The 17,663-nt window shown below is 39.0% G+C and overlaps 2 protein-coding genes across 2 annotated transcripts; one reads left to right on the top strand and one right to left on the bottom strand.

Annotated features, from left to right (window-relative positions):
* Positions 1–2,473: 2,473 nt before the first annotated feature.
* On the top strand, positions 2,474–9,140 carry atox1 (antioxidant 1 copper chaperone). Its single transcript, XM_057851255.1, has 3 exons — positions 2,474–2,631; positions 6,857–6,932; positions 7,000–9,140. The coding sequence occupies exons 1-3, from the start codon at positions 2,626–2,628 to the stop codon at positions 7,122–7,124; spliced, it is 207 nt and encodes a 68-aa protein (XP_057707238.1). The 5' UTR covers positions 2,474–2,625; the 3' UTR covers positions 7,125–9,140.
* A 2,539-nt stretch (positions 9,141–11,679) lies between these two features.
* sqstm1 (sequestosome 1) lies at positions 11,680–17,573 on the bottom strand. The gene is made up of 7 exons (XM_057850458.1): positions 17,295–17,573; positions 17,131–17,226; positions 14,366–14,598; positions 14,143–14,302; positions 13,990–14,081; positions 12,015–12,168; positions 11,680–11,944 (listed from the first exon to the last, which is right to left on the bottom strand). The coding sequence occupies exons 1-7, from the start codon at positions 17,470–17,472 to the stop codon at positions 11,778–11,780; spliced, it is 1,080 nt and encodes a 359-aa protein (XP_057706441.1). The 5' UTR covers positions 17,473–17,573; the 3' UTR covers positions 11,680–11,777.
* Positions 17,574–17,663: the final 90 nt, after the last annotated feature.

Genomic DNA, 17,663 nt, shown 5'->3' with positions numbered 1-17,663 from the left:
GATGCACCCCAATCAACAGGAAGTGACCTGATATCAATAGGACGTGTCCCCAAATCAACAGGAAATGTCCCTGAAATGTCTCATAATCAACAGGAAGTGATATCAACAGGACGTGTCCTTCAAAAGTCCCCAAATTAACAGGAAGTGTCCCCAAAATGTCTCCAAATCAACAGGAAGTGTCCCGATATCAACAGGACGTGTCCCCCAAATGTCCACAAATCAACAGGAAGCATCTCCAAATAACAGGAAGTGTCCCGATATCAACAGGAAGGGTCCCCCAAATGCCTTTGAAAGTGACTCTGAAATGCCCCTAACTCAACAGGAAGTGACCTGAGAATTCCTTGTAAATCAATAAAAACTGATCCGATATCAACAGGAAGTGACTTTGAAATGCCCCTAAATCAACAGGAAGTGACCTGAGAATTCCTTGTAAATCAATCAAAAGTGATCCGATATCGACAGGAATCGACTTTGAAATGCTCCTAAATCAACAGGAAGTGACCTCAAAACATCCTCAAATCTACAGGAAGTGACCCCAAAGTGCCTCCGAATATACAAAGTTACCTGATGTCAAAAGGAAGTCGCCCCAAAACGTCTCTAAAAGTGAACCAGTATCAACAGGAAGCAACTTTGAAATGCCCCTAAATAAACAAGAAGTGACCTCAAAACGCCCCTTAAATCAACAGGAAGTGACCTCATATCAACAGAAGTGACTGCAAAACATCCCTAAATCAACAGGAAGTTACTTTGAAATGCCCCTACCGAAACAGGAAGTGACCTCAAAACATCCTCAAATCTACAGGAAGTGACCCCAAAGTGCCTCCGAATATACAAAGTTACCTGATGTCAAAAGGAAGTCGCCCCAAAACGTCTCTAAAAGTGAACCAGTATCAACAGGAAGCAACTTTGAAATGCCCCTAAATAAACAAGAAGTGACCTCAAAACGCCCCTTAAATCAACAGGAAGTGACCTCATATCAACAGAAGTGACTGCAAAACATCCCTAAATCAACAGGAAGTTACTTTGAAATGCCCCTACCGAAACAGGAAGTGACCCCAAAATGCTTCCAAATCAACAAAGTAACCCAATATCAACAGGAAGTAGCCCTGAAACGTCTCTAAAAGTGATCCAATATTAACAAGTGACTTTGAAATATCCCTAAGTCAAAAGGAAGTGAACAGATAACAACAAGAAGTTATTTTGAAATGTCCCTAAATCAACAGGAAGTGGCCTTGTATCGACAGGTTGTGACCTAAAAACGCCCCGTAAATCAACAGGAAGTGAACCCAAATGCCTCTAAGTCATCAAGAAGTGACCTGTTATCAACAGGAAGTGACTTTGAAATGCCCCTAAATCAACAGGAAGTGACCTCATATGAACAGGAAGTGACCTCGAAACACCCTAAAATCAATAGGAAGTGATCCGACATCAACTGGAAGTGACTTTGAAATGCCCCTAAGTTAACAGGAAGTGACCTCGAAACGCCCTCAAAACAACAGGAAGTGATCCGACATCAACAGGAAGTGACTTTGAAATGCCCCAAAATCAACAGGAAGTAGCCCTGAAACATCTCTAAAAGTGACCCAGTATCAAAAGGACATGGCTTGGAAATACCCCTAAATCAGCAGGAAGTGACCTCATATCAACAGGAAGTGACCTCGAAACGACCTCTAGTCAACAGGAAGTGACCCCAAATGCCGACAAGTCGACAGGACGTGACCTCGAAATTCTCTCAAATCAACAGTAAGTGATCCTACCTCAACAGGAGGTAACTTTGAAATGCCCCTAAATCAACAGGAAGTGACCTCATATCAACAGGAAGTAACCTCGAAACGCCAAAAAACCAGTAGGAAGTGATCCGACATCAGCAGGAAGTGACTTTGAAACACCCTAAGGTCAACAGGACATGACCTCGACATTCCCCCAAATCAATAGTGACCTGATATCGACAGGAAATGACCTCGCAATGCCTCCCACTCGACAGGAAGTGACCCTGAAATGGCTCCAAATAAACAGGAAGTGACCCGATATCAACAGGACGTAGCCGCCAAATCAACAAAGGGATCCGATTCCAACAGGAAGTGACATTGAAATGCCCCTAAATCAACAGGAAGTGACATTGAAATGCCCCTAAATCAACAGGAAGTGAGCTAAAAAATGCCCACCATTGACCCCTGGGCCGTACGTTTGGGACCCCCGTACTAACGAATGTAATAAAAACGGTAAGAAAAATAATTATCATGATTGGAAGGTTTCATAATTGTCGAAATGAAAATAATACAAATTTGAACCTATTCCAAGGAGAACTACATCTCCCATAATGCTTATCGACAAACCCTCTACAATATATCTCCCATTGTTGATTTTTTGTTTTCTGGTTATAATCATTCAAACATAGTTATAAGTTAAGCATTTTGGTTGCTTTTTATTCAACTGGACTGTTTTGGACTTCCTGTTAGTCTAAACAATTGTGTTAACGCGACACTCCGAAAGCGGAAGTGCCGTTCCCGTACACAGATGTTAGCTTGATTGTGAAACCTAACTCAAGCGGAGGATTATTTGTGGGTTTTGTCGTCCTTCCGTGGTCAAAGTTCACCTGCGTAGAGGCGCTGATTCCTCGCGAGCATGCCGGTGAGTTATCTGGACATTTTTCAATTATCATAACATTTGAAGATTGTTTTCTCGCTTGTTTCCTGACTATTTAGTATTAGCGTCGAAGCTAAATTGACTAGCTAGCGAGAGTCTGCGGCGGCGGTTTACTGTTTTGACGCCTAATTTCACTTGTTATAATCTTTAAATGTTGTCCAAAAATGAAGCAAATATCGGCGAAAAAGAAGGAATATACACTACAAGCAGGGTTAAGTCGTAAAATAAACCCAAAACACGGTTCTGTGCTGCTAAAGTATATCAATTATGAAATGGTCATTCGAGAAATATTTACGTACCCACATTGTTTTTATTATTATTTTTGGGGTGGAAAACGCACAATTCCGTTCATATTTTTCGGTCAATTTCAAGAAAAAAATTATTAATTGACTTATTTGTTACAAGTGTAATTATCTGATGTGATGTGATCTGATTTTATGTATGTATTGCTACTAGTTTTGAGTACTAGTTCATGTTATTGAAGACAAATAGGCTCGAGCGTATGACGTGGCGCTCGCGAGGTTTCCGCCGCTATCGCCATTTTGGAAGCGAGAAACATAAACAGTGAGGCATTTCAACACAGGTCGCTCTTTAAAAATGGTTGGAAATTATTGTGCGGTAAAGAATTGCAACAACCGATCGAACAGAAAGGAGAATGTACAGCTCGACGGAACACCATTGAGTTTCTTCCGGATCCCTACATGGAGAAAAGGCGATCTGAACTTACCAAACGTCGAAGAATGGCATGGGTGGCCTCGATCGGAAGGAAGGGCATAACGTTTGATTCTCCAGTTACACACAGAGTTTGCTCTATGCACTTCCACTCCGGTAAGTTAATTTCGTTTGTTTACGCAAATTTCAGTAACTTTATGCCCTAAGTCGGCCTGTTGTTAGCTATAGCTACAGCTAAACAACTAGCATGCAGACACGTGCATTGTCTTCATAAGACATAATTCCTGTCGTTGCTAAATGAAAAAGCTGTAATATTTTGACGTGAGAGAGTGGCAAAGAATTTGTACACAGGCTACATTTTCTGCAACAAAAAAATTTGTACATCCGTGGTCACAGACTAATGTAAACACACATTGCCTACCTTTGTTAGAAAGATGGTGTTGCCATTTGCTATGGTCATAATGTGCAGATCCTGCACCCATCCGCAGCAAAACTGTTCGTAGCTTTGTAGCGATTTGTAGTTTCGGAATTGCTGATGAGTGTAGTAACATACACCAAACACTAAATACAGCATGATGTCCATTTCGCGTAGTGGTGGAAGCTTGTCGACATCTTTATTCCATTTGTGTTCAGCTTGCTCGTGAGGGTCAACATTGTTCACATCCTTAAAATTGCTCACATATCTGTCCTTCGCCGTGGTAACAAGTTTGTCTCTGTATCGAACTGGCAAGTTTTCCCTACATTCTTCCATCTTTGGCACTCGTAGTTGAATTGTATTTGCCGTTAAGTTTAAATGTCCCGTGATGCAGACGTGCTTCCGATATGGCTGCGTTGTCGCAAATCTCGCACGATCCCGTGCTGCTGTGACGTAAACGCTCGAGCCTAATAGAATTGAATACGTGGACACAGTCGTCAATACGAATCCATTTTCAAAATTTTGAAATGACATTTACAAGGCATACAAAAAAGTTTGTTTGATAATCGATTTGTTGATTCATCGTAGCAGCCTCAATTCAAAGTTTTTGGATTGACATCGTTGACCGAGTAAATCCTTTAACAAAATTTTACAAAAATGTGAAAATAGTTCTCTGAAAAAGTATCCAATTTTGACAAATGAAAAATATGTTCAATATTTTGATTACAAAAATGTAAAAACAAAGAAGAAAATTCTCTATTTAAATGCATTTATTATTTTTACAAATGAGCAAATATATATATTTTGTTTATATTTAGTTTACACAAATGTTTACACACACACACACACACACACACAAAAAAGAAAATGTAATTAACGGAAAAGTGATATTAGCCAACATTATTTTTCCGCTTTATTTATTTTATTATTTTCTCATTGTATGAAATTTTCTTTTCCTAACTAAAACTTAAAGCGCAGAGTTACGGAAGCGTAAATAACGTGCGATCGAAGTACTGGTGCACGATAATTATCGGTCCGATAATAGGAATTATGACGTCATCCCGATAAATCCAATAACATTGTTGATTGGGCGATAATATGTACTGTGCTTGCTTTGCAGTTTACACACTAATATGGGAAATCAGTTGACCATTTGTGGGGCATTGCTGCCACCTGCTGGTCAGAATAATTCGCTGCATCTATTTTTTGTTACAGTAGTTTGGTCCATTCACTTACACATTGCGGTGTCTAGCGGTAGCATTGACAATCGTGAATGCTTTCTGTTACGTTTCCGCCTTGGAAATATATGTCTGTAAGTATTTTATGTTTACTATATAACATATGGATATGCAATATATGTTTATCTCTGTGGTGAAGGGTCATATGGACAGAACTTCATAAGTTGTTGTGTTATAGAAGTCAGCCAATGCTTTAGTAGCTCAAACTAGTGTGCTATGCTATACATATAATAGTTGTGTATATAAGTGCATTGCGCAGTTTGTCGTATATTAAGTATTAAATATGTGTATTTTTCTGTTGTACTTTCACAATATTAAGACGAGTGTCTTCCCATAAAAGCAAGAAAAGACCAAGCCTTGTGGTTTATGGAAGTGCATTCATTCTTAGCTGGCTGTCGGGCAGTGAAGAAGTGAAACGCACTGTTTTGTTCATGTCATTATGAAAAATCTGGTGAGATCAAAGGCATATCTGTGTTGAAACTAGGCATTTGCCGGTTACCGGTTTCACGGTTTACCGTGGTGTGAAAACGTCGCGGTTTCAAAACCGCAAAAATTTTCCGTCAGACCGTAGTACGGTATTCGCCATTTTTCATGTGTCAAAAATGCAGCCAGAGGTGGCGTGGCGCGGCAGCGCTCACCCCCTCCCGTTTGTTTCTGTGTGTGAAAGTGACGCTATCGGCGAGACAGCCAGCGAACCCAAAAACAAATACTCCAAACATAAGGCGTTCTTTTCTTCAATTTATTGAGCTCTCAAATCTTGGTAAGTGTAATATACAAAATGAATACATTTAAAACGTTGTACAATTGTATTTTTCCATTTGTGAGTAGCTTCAACAGATTAGCACCATGGAAAAGTTCGCCAAAAACAAAACACACATTTTCCTTTCAAATTCGATATACACACTAACTAAAAGCTTACAAAGATGAATGTTAGCCTAGGCTAAGCTTGGAGAGCAATTTCGTCGAGTGTTACAGCCGCAGAGTGAGAAAACAAGCTTGATTCGCTTGAATGAAGGGGAAAAAGGGATAGCATCAAAGATCGTTAATTGCGAAAGATGATCTTGCCCTAAGCACAAATCCACGTTCGTTAGCTCAAGGAGAGGTCTCACTCCCAATGTTTTTTTTTGTTGTTGTTTTTTTTTAGATGAAACCTTTCCATAAAAATATTTACATGTTAACTTTTACATTTTTAACTAACTTATTAACTTATGAATTCTTTATGTTCTTTTTAACACAAAGGCATGACATCATGTAGACTAGATTTGACACAGTGGCTGAAAATGGCAAAACTTGACACACACAAAAAAATCATGCTGTATGAATTTTTAAAAAATTTATTCAGAAGTGTTTTTACTTTTTTATAGATTTTTTTTTTTGTTGCTCTAATCTTGAGCAACTTGAGCTGTGGCTGTGGGTATAGTCTATAAGTTATATTTTAGTTTTCCTTAAAACTTTTTTTTTTTTTAATTGATAATTTATTTATTATAACAATATATTCATGTTCCAATTTGCAACTATGTTCTGAAAAATAAAAAAAAATCCTGTTCAATGGAAAAAAGTTAAAAAAAAATTTTTTTTTAACCCATGCATCTCAAAATAACACATTTTGTAGCTATACCGCGGTATTTTTGCTCACGGTTATCGTACCGTCAAAATTTCATACCGGCACATGCCTAGTTGAAACCACCACTAGTTGTTTTGTTTTGTTTTTTTAACCTTCAGGTGTTCAAAAACTCAGATTATACATTTAAAAATGATATATTTATTATCAGTTATTGATATCGGTATCGGCTTTGAGGAGCAGGAAGTTATCCATATCGGTTTCAAAAAATGGATATCGTGCACCCCTAGATCGAAGCCAAGTTTCAGTGGCGTGTCTTTGCAGAAACACAAGTTTACCGTGGCCATGACGTGCGAAGGATGTTCGGGCGCCGTCAACCGAATTCTCAGCCGTTTGGAGGGTGAGCCGATCGTTGCCCGCCGTCAAAAAAACCATCCCAGTCGTTGACAAAGTCCGTCTTTGCTTAGACGTCAAGTTTGAAATCGACCTCCCCAATCAGCTGGTCTGGATCGAGTCGGAGAAGGACGCCGACTTTCTGCTGGAGACGCTCAAGAAGTGCGGCAAAGCCGTCACCTACCAAGGCGCTCAGTGACGGGCCTCCATCTCGAGCCAGGGAGTGAAACTCTTTATCAAGGCTGTCTTTTTGTGGTGCAGAATGAAGAAAATTTTCAACTCCTATACAATCATGACTTCATGCATTCCATACTAAAACTTTTTTTTAATCTAAGCCACAGTGATCAAACGTCTAACACTAAAAAAACACGCTCACTTTGCTTTTGTAGCAAAAATGAATTCTTGCTTATGAATTGGATGTTACATTGGTGCAATAAAGTTCTATACTTCAATTTTGACTTTTCCCCCCTATATGATAAAATCACTTTTTTAAAAAATAAAATAAATAATCTTTTTTCATTTTCAGATTTTCATGATTTTTCTTTTTTATTCTAAATGTATATAATACACATGGAGAAATTGACACTTCGTCTCTTTCTGTTGATTTGAGGGCATTTCAAGGTCACTTCCTGTGATTATCGGGTCATTTCCTGTGAGAGTCGAGTCATTACCTGTTGATTTGGTGGCATTTCAGGGTCACTTCCTGTCAAAATCGGTTCACTTCCTGTTGATTTGGGAGCATTGTAGAGTACGTTCCTGTTGATATGAGGTCACTTCCTGTTGGTTTGATGGCATTTCAAGGTCACTTCCTGTGATTATCAGGTCACTTCCAGTTGATGGGTATGATGGGGCTTTTCAGGGTAACATCCTATTGATTTACGTCACTTCCTGTTGATTTCAGGGCATTTCGAGGTCACTTCCTGTGAATATTGGGTCACTTCCTGTTGATTTTGGGGCCACTTCCTGTGCATATCTGGTGACTTCCTGTTGATTTTGGGGACGTTTCAGTGTCACTTTTTTTGAATATTGGGTCACTTCCTGTTGATTTGGTGGCATTTCAGGGTCACTTCCTGTCAAAATCAGTTCACTTCCTGTTGATTTGAGGGCATTTCTGGGTCACTTCCTGTCAAAATCAGTTCACTTCCTGTTGATTTGAGGGCATTTTGGGGCCATTTCCTGTGAATATTGGGTCACTTCCTGTTGGTTTGAGGGCATTTCAAGGTCACTTCCTGTTGATGGGTATGATGGGGCTTTGCAGGGTAACATCCTATTGATTTAGGTCACTTCCTGTTGATTTGGGGCCATTTCAGACTAAATTCCTGTTGATTTGAGGGCATTTCAGTATCACTTTTTGTGAATATCGGGTCACTTCCTGTTGATTTGAGGGCATTTTGGGGCCACTTCCTGTGCATATCAGGTGACTTCCTGTTGATTTGAGGGCATTTCGAGGTCATTTCCTGTCATTATCGGCTCACTTCCTATTGATGGGTATTTGGGGGCTTTTCAGTGTAACTTCCTATTGATATAGGTCACTTCCTGTTGATTTGGGAAGATTGCAGGGTAACTTTCTGTTGATTTGGGAGCATTTTAGGTTAAGTTCCTGTTGATATGAGGTCACTTCCTGTGACTATTGGGTCACTTCCTGTTGATTTGGGGACATTTCAGGGTCGCTTTTTATGAATATTGGGTCACTTCCTGTTGATTTGGGGGCATTTCGAGGTCCCTTTCTTTAGATATCAGACCACTTCCTGTTGATTTAGTGGCATTTCGGGGTCACTTCCTGTGAAAATAGGTTCACTACCTGTTGATTTGAGGGCATTTCGAGGTCATTTCCTGGGATTATCGGGTCACTTCCTATTGATGGATATTTGGGGGCTTTTCAGGGTAACTTCCAGTTGATATAGGTCACTTCCTGTTGATTTGGGGGCATTTCGAGGTCACTTCCATTTGATATCAGGTCACTTCCTGTTGATTTAGTTGCATTTCGGAGTCACATCCTGTAAAAATCAGTTTATTTCATGTGGGTTTGAGGTCACTTCCTATTGATGGGTATGATGGGGCTTTTCATGGTAACTTCCTATTGAAAGTAAAGTAAATGTTTAGATTATCTTCAATTTTAACATACATCCTATGTTCTTAAGTAGTTCAAATTGAGATTTGGCATTTAGTATGTGAGGAAATGAGGGGAAAATAAAAATTAGGAGATGGAGTTATGGGTGTTTGTGTTCATTTTTATTTTGGAAATCATTGGGAAAAAATACCTTTTTGAATGAAAATCAGTTTTTGTATGTCTTATAGAAATAACTGACCAAAACAGTTTTCTTTGCATTTCAGTTGTTTTGACCCATAAATACATAAATAAATAACATTTCTGGCTCCGTGGCGACCTTCACGTTGGGGAGTTCCGGCAAGAAATTCTAACCACTTTCACCCCTGATTAAAGTGATATAGGAATCTTTGAGTGAACTTCGAGTAAAATTCAAGTATCTCAAGGCCGGGCAAAGTGTCCTCTTTTTTGGAAATCAAAATATGGTCACCCTAAAATAAGAATAATGTTACTATCACTCGCTCACGTAACGTTAGCCCTGCGGAGGGCTAGGTTTCTATTGATTATGAGCACTGTCGATGCGTGGCTAACGTGTCTTACATACAATCTTAATCTGTGAAAACATAGCGCTGTAGAGTGATGAGGGTATAAAATAAAAACTTCATAATACTAACTGTCAATTTAAGCTCAGTAGCAATTGCTGGATAAAACAACAAGTAGCACTGCTCCCTAATGTGCTCCAATACAGCAGGTATCATCCATTTATTTTGAACACTGCAAAAACTAAAATCCTATCAGTACTTACAGTTTTGACTAACTTAAAACTTAACTAGAACTTAAAAATAGCTCGACACAAATGGAAATTCAATTGAATCACGTGAGAAAAACGTAGCTTTCAAGTGATGTGTGTTATCAAGTGTATTTACATTTTTAGGTAAGAAATATACATATATTGTTTAGGACTGTCAAACGATTACAATTTTTAATTGGGTTAATTACGGCTTAAAAATGAAAGAATCGTATTTAATCGCAATTCAAACCATCTATAAAATATATGCCATATTTTTCTGTAAATTATTGTTGGAATAAAAAGATAAGACCCAAGATGGATATATACATTCAACATACAGTACATAAGTACTGTATTTGTTTATTATAACATTAACATTATTAACATTCTCTTACAGCGATCCATGGCTAGAAAGACTTGTAGTTCTTAAAAGATAAATGTTTGTACAAGTTATAGAAATTTTATATTAAAACCCCTCTTAATGTATTCATTTTACTAAAATTTGTAAAATTTTCCATCAAAAAAATAAACTAGTAGCTTGCCATTGTTGATGTCAATAAATACACCATGCTCACTCATGGTACTAACCCATAAAATCAGTTGGACCCAAGCGCCAAACACCAAAAAACAAGTAGCAAGCGGACATTACACTGTACTGTACATTTTAATCTGTTTGAGTGGGGCATGTGCGTTGATTGCGTCAAATATTTTGATGTGATTAATTTAAAAAATTAATTACCGCCCGTTAACGCGCTAATTTTGACAGCCCTAATATTGTTATAAGAACTAGAAGTTTTTTGAGTGAAATAAATGAATTAAGTCTTTTTTTATTCTAGTCACATCTGAGACACAATTGTTGGCTGTTTTTAACAATATACGTCCAAAATAAAGACATTGATTGACTGAAAATGGTTCAAGATAAGATGAAATGTCTTTTCTCATGTATATTTATAATTGCTCTTTACGTAAGAAAAAATGTTTTATCTAGGGCTGTCAAAATTATCGCGTTAACGGGCGGTAATTCATTTTTTAAATTACTCATGTTACAATATTTGACGCAATTAACGCACATGCCCCACTCAAACAGATTAAAATGTACAGTACAGTGTAATGTCCGCTTGTTACTTGTATTTTGGTGTTTGGCGCCCTCTGCTGGTGCTTGGGTCCAAATGATTTTATGGGTTATGGGAGTGAGCATGGTGTAATTATTGACATCAACAATGGCAAGCTACTAGTTTATTTTTTGATTGAAAATTTTACAATTTTTAATAAAACGAAAATATTAAGAGGGGTTTTAATATAACATTTCTATAACTTGTACTAACATTTATCTTTTAAGAACTACAAGTCTTTCTATCCATGGATTGCTTTAAGAGAATGTTAATAATGTTAATGCCATCTTGTTGATTGTTATAATAAACAAATCCAGTCCTTATGTACCGTATGTTGAATGTATATATCCATCTTGTCTTATCTTTCCATTCCAACAATAATTTACAGAAAAATATGGCATATTTTATAGATGGTTTGAATTGCGATTAATTACGATTAATTTTTAAGCTGTAATTAACTCGATTAAAAATTTTAATCGTTTGACAGCCCTAGTTTTATCCAATTACTCGATTAATCGATAGAATTTTCAGTCGATTACTAAAATATTCGATAGCTGCAACCCTATATATTCCTTATTTTTACGAACGTTTTTAGTGTTTACTTTGGAACCGCTGCATTGGCGGCCATTTTTAACGTCACGCGCATGCGCGGAACTGCTTAGTTGCAATTTTTGATGGGTTGCAAAATTTGTCGGAACACCAGTCCGTGAAAAAAAGACCCAAATACCACCGGTCCGTGGTGCAAAAAAGGTTGGGGACCCCTGCTATAAGGCATTTGTTTGAAATGATGACTGAGGCATTGAAATAATAGGAAAGCTGTTAAAGCCTTTTATTGCATGTCAAACAAATCTCTGCTTTCACGTGCCAGAGGAGGAAGTAGACAAGACAGAAAACGGGCAGGCGTCAGTGGCGGCGCGGACGCGCGTTCCTGGCGTCGTACTGGATGGCGTCCAGGGCGGCGCCGATGTCGAAATCTTTGGCCTGGAGGAGGCGGCTCAGCCAGCCGCCTTCGTCGGTGAAGCCCATGGACAGCATGTGAGTCAGGGACTCCACCAGACGGGGGTCGGCCTCTGAGTGGGAGAACCACAGGGCGGTACTTAGCTTCGTGCTCAAATAAGACCGGGCGTTACCGGGCGTTACCTGCGGGAAGTTGCGGGTACAGGGCCGCCTGGGGAGTCGCCGCTGCCGCGTCCCCTTCGGCGCCCCGCTGCAACGACTGCAGCTCGCCGCTGGAAGGGTCCACTTCCTTCCCGCTGACGTGTGTCCACTCTTCATCTTCTTTGGTCGCTGAAGCCTGACGGCGGGAAAAGAATTTTCAGCCGACGCCCCGGTGACTGTAAGCGGCGGGCTTCCGTCCCACAGGTGGGTAGAAGCGCGTTCCACGTACTTCGTTACATTTACTTGAGTAACTTTTGGAGAAAAATGTACTCCTAAGAGTTGTTTTACTAAGCTATACTTTTTACTTGAGTAGATTTGTGAAGAAAAAAACGCGAGTCTTACTCCGCTACTTTGGCCTACACGAGAGTCGTTAGATTTTTCCTCTTTATTCTACATATTAAATGTATATGCATAGCTGTAGCAGCCGTAGTGGTAGCAAGTAGCTTTACGGATTTCACCAATGAGACGTCGCAACAATAATCACTCGACTCCATTATGCCAATCAGACGCAAGCTTGCCATTATATTGTCACGCGAGCCTCTTTAATCTTTAAAGCACTGTAAAAAATGAAGTATATGATAGAGCGTTGCCCTGAACATGCCTCGAAAGTGCGGATTTTAACCTCTCTCCCAGATTTTATTGACCAGGGAAAACGAGATATGATCTTTTTAATTTCAAAATAGTATTTATGAAGAACTCTTCCCTATTCAAACTCAGCAGGGCAGAGAACCAAAAGTGGTATTTGCCATGTCACATTTTTTTTTCCATGTGGCAATTTTTTTTTGCCATGTGGGAGAATGGATTTTGCCATGTGCCAAAGTTGATTTTGCCATGTGGCATTTTTTTTTGGTATGTGGCAAAATGAATTTTACCATGTGGCATTTTTTTGCCATGTAGCAATTTTTTTGCCATGTGGCAAAATGGATTTTGACATGTGGCATTTTTTTTTTGGTGCGTGGCAAAATGGATTTTGCCATGTGGCATGTTTTTGCCATTCATTTTTTGGGGAGTATGTGGCAAAATTGATTTTGCCATGTTTTTTTTTTTTTTGTATGTGCCAAAATTGATTTTGCCATTTGGCATGTTTTTGCCATTCATTTTTTGGGGAGTATGTGGCAAAATTGATTTTGCCATGTTTTTTTTTTTTTGTATGTGCCAAAATTGATTTTGCCATTTGGCATTTTTCTTTGCCATGTGGCCAAAATGGATTTTGCCATGTGGCATTTTTTGGGGGGGGGTATATGGTGTTTTTTTTTTAAGGGGGGGTTGGGGGGTATTGGTAGCAGTTTTGCAGGCCGTGCATGTCCATCGCATTGACGGCCGTGCACGTCCAAATTTTCCATTCATAGTCAAACATCCCAGCAACACGTTTTTCTGCCATTTAAAATAAATGGAAAATTTGGACGTGCGTGGCTGTCAATGGCACGGATGTGCATGGCCTGCTAAACTGCCATATACCCCCCCAAGATGCTATATAACCACCCAAAAATGCCACAAACCAAAATCCATTTTGCCACATGGCAAATACCACTTTTGGTTCTCGCTGTCTCTTAACTAGGAACTATTCTCTCCACCAGAGGGCACTCATGCTCTCTGGACGAATAATGCCTCATTTATGTAATTTTTTTTTCTCTCATTGTAATTTGATTCATTGTAATTTAAATGTATTTTTAAAAAATGTTTTATTTCTTTGGCTTAACGTGTTACTGTACAGTATCATTATATCAACAATTCATATAGATAACTTGGTGCTCAGAAAAAAAATACCATTAATTAGAAAAATAATACTAATAAGCAGTTACTCACAATGTTACTCATTACTTGAGTATTCTTTTCAGCGGACACTTTTTTTACTTGTACTTGAGTACATATTTTGGACGACTACTTTGACTTGAGTAATATTATTTTGAAGTAACGGTACTTTTACTTGAGTCCATTTTTTGGCTACTCGACCCACCTCAGCCTGGTCCCCTTCAGCCGCCTCTCGTTGTCCGTCGGTCACCTTGACGGCTTGCCCGCGATGCTCCACGTCGATGTCCACGTCGATCCCTGCGCGTGACAAAACGCGTCTTTAGGCGACATCCGGACGAGCGTCGCGCCGTCGACTCACCTAGCGGGCTCAGCATGGCCGCCACGCCCTCGCCCACGTTCTTCAGGAAGCTGAGGCCGGCGTCGGGGTCGACGTTCCTGCGACCGGGGCTGCCGCCGCACTTCTGGTTCTTGCCGCACTGCCTCATCTTCTTCAACAGCTTACCACGCGGGAACGCCATCTGCGAGGCGCACGCGGTATGAGCGGCGACGGCTCGAGCGACAGGCGCGAGAAAAGGACCGACCTGCAGGGGGTGCCAAATGGGCAGCAGGGTGTGCTCTGGGTGGATCCCTTTGGCCCGGCAGGCTCCGCAAAGGTCATAGTCGGGGCAGACGGCGCACTTGTAACGCACGCCCGCCACCGGACCCTCGCAGCCGTCGCACGTCACGTTAGGGTGCACGCCGGCAAAGGCGTGCGTGTGCACGTGAGGCGCCGCGAACGCCTCAGCCGGCAAGTCGCAACGCTGCTCCTTTTTTTCTGGGAGACAAAAATATAGATTTTATCAATGGTAACAAATGAGGTCAGTATGATACGACAACATGATTCTGACACAGTAAGATTAAGTCCAATTTTGAACTAAAGTAAAAAAAAAAAAAAAAATCTTACCTAAAAATGTATCGTTTTTGACCAAAACAAATGAACCAAACTGTAACCATTTTTGACCTAACTTGCCATTCAATAGCAGATATAATTTTCTAACCCAATATTAACCTTTATGGACTAAACATTACCCATTTGGATTCAAGACTAATCTACTTTGAGCAAAAATGAATCCCCACCCTACCGCCCCACTTTAAAAAAACATTCACTGTTTTTGGCCAAAACTAACCATTGTTAACCTGACAAACTTTTATGGACCCAATGCTAACTCGTTTTGAGCAAAAATGAAATATTTGGGACCAAAAATGAAACTTTATTTCAGACGAAATTTGAGTCCTTTAAATAAATACATTTTTGAACAAAATTCACAATTTTGGATGAAAATTGAACCTTTTTTTTTTTTTTTTTTTTTTTTTTAAACCATTTAGACCAAAAATGAAGTTTCATTCCAGACCAAATATGAGTTCTGTTTATTACATGTTTAACCCAAATTTACTGATTAAAAAAAAAAACTTTTGGCAAAAACTTTTTTTTTTAAATCCCAATTTGAACTTGAAATTTTGACCAAAAATTAGATATTTGAGACCAAAATCAAATCCTTCCTTACAGACCAAAATTGAGTCCCTTTGAAAAAAACTCACATTTTTGACCAAAATAACTTTTTTAACCAGAATATATAGCAAACATTCACAATTTTTTACCAAAACTAACTTTTTTTTTTTTTTTTTAACCCGACTTGAACTTTTATGGAACCAATACAAACTCATTTTGACCAAAAATTACTTTAATTACAGACCAAATATTAGTCCTGTTTTTGAAACAAACATTTATATTTTTGACCAAAATATGCTGAATTTCAAAACCCAATATTAACCATTATGGGTCAAACTGTCAACACTTTTGACCAGAACTACCCATGTTTTACCCAATTTGAACTTGAACCAAGGTTAACTAATTTTGACTAAAAATGATATATTCAAGACCTAAATTGAATCCTTCATTCTAGACCAACAACGAACCCCCCGCCCCCCCCCCTTATTTTTTTACCAAAATATCCCAAATTTTAAAGCCAATACTGACCTAAATGGACCAAACATGAACCAGTTTTGAAATAACTAATCCTTTTTATCACCCAACTTGAACTTTTATGGAACCAATGCAAATGAAACCAATGAAATTTTTGTGACCAAAAATGACCCACCCCCCCCTTTTTTTTTTTAAACCCAGAGCTAACTAATTTTGACCAAAAATGAAATATTTGTGACCAAAAATGAACCTAAACAAGATTGAATTTATAAAACATTTTTTAAATCAAAATGAACAATTTTGCCAAAAAGTGCCTTAAAAAAATTTTTTTTTTACCAAATTTAAAAAATTTGCACCAAATATACCCATTTTTTAACTCAATAATGACCTTTTTTTCTTTTGCCTGACTTTATAACTTTTATGGTACCTATGCTAACAAATCTTGACCAAAATTGAAATATTTGTCACAAAAATTGAACCCCCCCCTTTTCTCTACCCAAAGCTAACTAATTTTGACCAAAAATGTATCCTTTTTGACAATTAAAAAAAAAATTAACATGGTACCTATGCTAACAAATCTTGACCAAAATTGAAATATTTGTCACCAAAAATGAACCCCCTCCTTTTTTCTACCCAAAGCTCACTAATTTCGACCAAAAATTTATCCTTTTTGACAATTAAAAAAAATTAACCAAACAGTCTTTTCAGACCAAACATTCACCATTTATGACCAAAACAAACCTTTTTTTTTTTTTGTAGACCTGAATTGAACTTTTTTGGGACCCACTGCCAACTAATTTCTAATTTTGACCAAAAATGAAATATTTAATGCTAAATTTAATTCATCATTCCAGACAAACAACAAAGACCCCTTTTATTTTTTTAAATAAACATTCACATTTTTTACCAAAATTAACAATTTTGCACCAAAATATACCCATTTTTTAAACCTGACATTGACCTATTGACCATTTTTGACCAAAAACGAACCCTTTTTATATACCCTGAGCGTAACTTTTATGGAACCAATGCTAATTTTGACCAAAAATGAAATATTTGTGACCAAAAATTACCCACCCACCCCTTTTTTTTTTTTACCCAGAGCTTTACCATTTTGACTAAAATTAACCATTTTGAATAATAAAACCAACCACTTTTTAGTGCCGTCAACAGCAGTCAAAGAGTTAACAAGGAAAATACAGAATTACTATCGAGTGCGAAATCAAATGGACTCCATGACAACCTTTCTGGTCATCTGTGGTACTGCAACAACATATAACTGAGTATCGATACTTTTGTCATCAAACATCGTATCCGGCTACAACGTTGAAGTATCGACACATTGAACATTTTCAGGAAAGCTCGATCTTTGCGCTTATTTACCTTTGACGTAAACCCGGAAGACGTCGTCCTTGATGCAGGCCACGCCCATCTTGAGTTCGTCGTCGGACGAGAAGGCCACCAGGTCGCCTTCGCAGTCTGCCGAGAACCCCCCAAAAAGTGAGTTTAGAGTCGATAGTCCGGCGATGGCGGTCTAAGTAACTCACCCTTGTAGTACAAGTTGAAGGTGGTGGTCGGCCTCGTCTTGAGTCCGCTGAAGAGCAGGCAAGTTTTGGCGCTCAGCTGTTCGAAGCTTCCGAGCGCGTCCTGCTCTAGCACGAATCTTCGGATTTCCCGAACCGACTCCTCCTTGCCCATCAGGTAAGCTTTGACAGTCAACGACATCTCGGTTGGATGTTTTCTTTGACTTCTTCTCGTTGTCTTCTAGTCGCTCCCGCAGTTGCTTGGTTATGACGCAGCTTTCAATGCCGCCGCCTGACTTTTGTTTGTGGTCGCTTCCGGGATGGGCGTCACCACGTGTCGCTCGTGTTGACATGACTTCCCATTGGATGCGCTGCGGAGCCCCGCCCACGAGG

This window comes from Corythoichthys intestinalis, chromosome 11 (assembly GCF_030265065.1).
Source record: "Corythoichthys intestinalis isolate RoL2023-P3 chromosome 11, ASM3026506v1, whole genome shotgun sequence".
Lineage (NCBI taxonomy): Eukaryota > Metazoa > Chordata > Actinopteri > Syngnathiformes > Syngnathidae > Corythoichthys > Corythoichthys intestinalis.
Note: the sequence above shows the minus strand (reverse complement) of the source record. Positions and strands in the feature narration are given on the sequence as shown.

Bases quoted from the DNA above. Each gene is read 5' to 3' on its own strand.
- atox1 (XM_057851255.1), top strand. The intron at 6,933-6,999 runs GTGAGCCGATCG...GTCTTTGCTTAG, and splicing joins AATTCTCAGCCGTTTGGAGG to ACGTCAAGTTTGAAATCGAC.
- sqstm1 (XM_057850458.1), bottom strand. From the start codon at position 17,472: ATGTCGTTGACTGTCAAAGCTTACCTGATGGGCAAGGAGGAGTCGGTT. The intron at 14,082-14,142 runs GTGAGTCGACGG...TGTCACGCGCAG, and splicing joins GGCCATGCTGAGCCCGCTAG to GGATCGACGTGGACATCGAC. The intron at 12,169-13,989 runs GTGGGTCGAGTA...TCCCGCCGTCAG, and splicing joins CTGAAGGGGACCAGGCTGAG to GCTTCAGCGACCAAAGAAGA.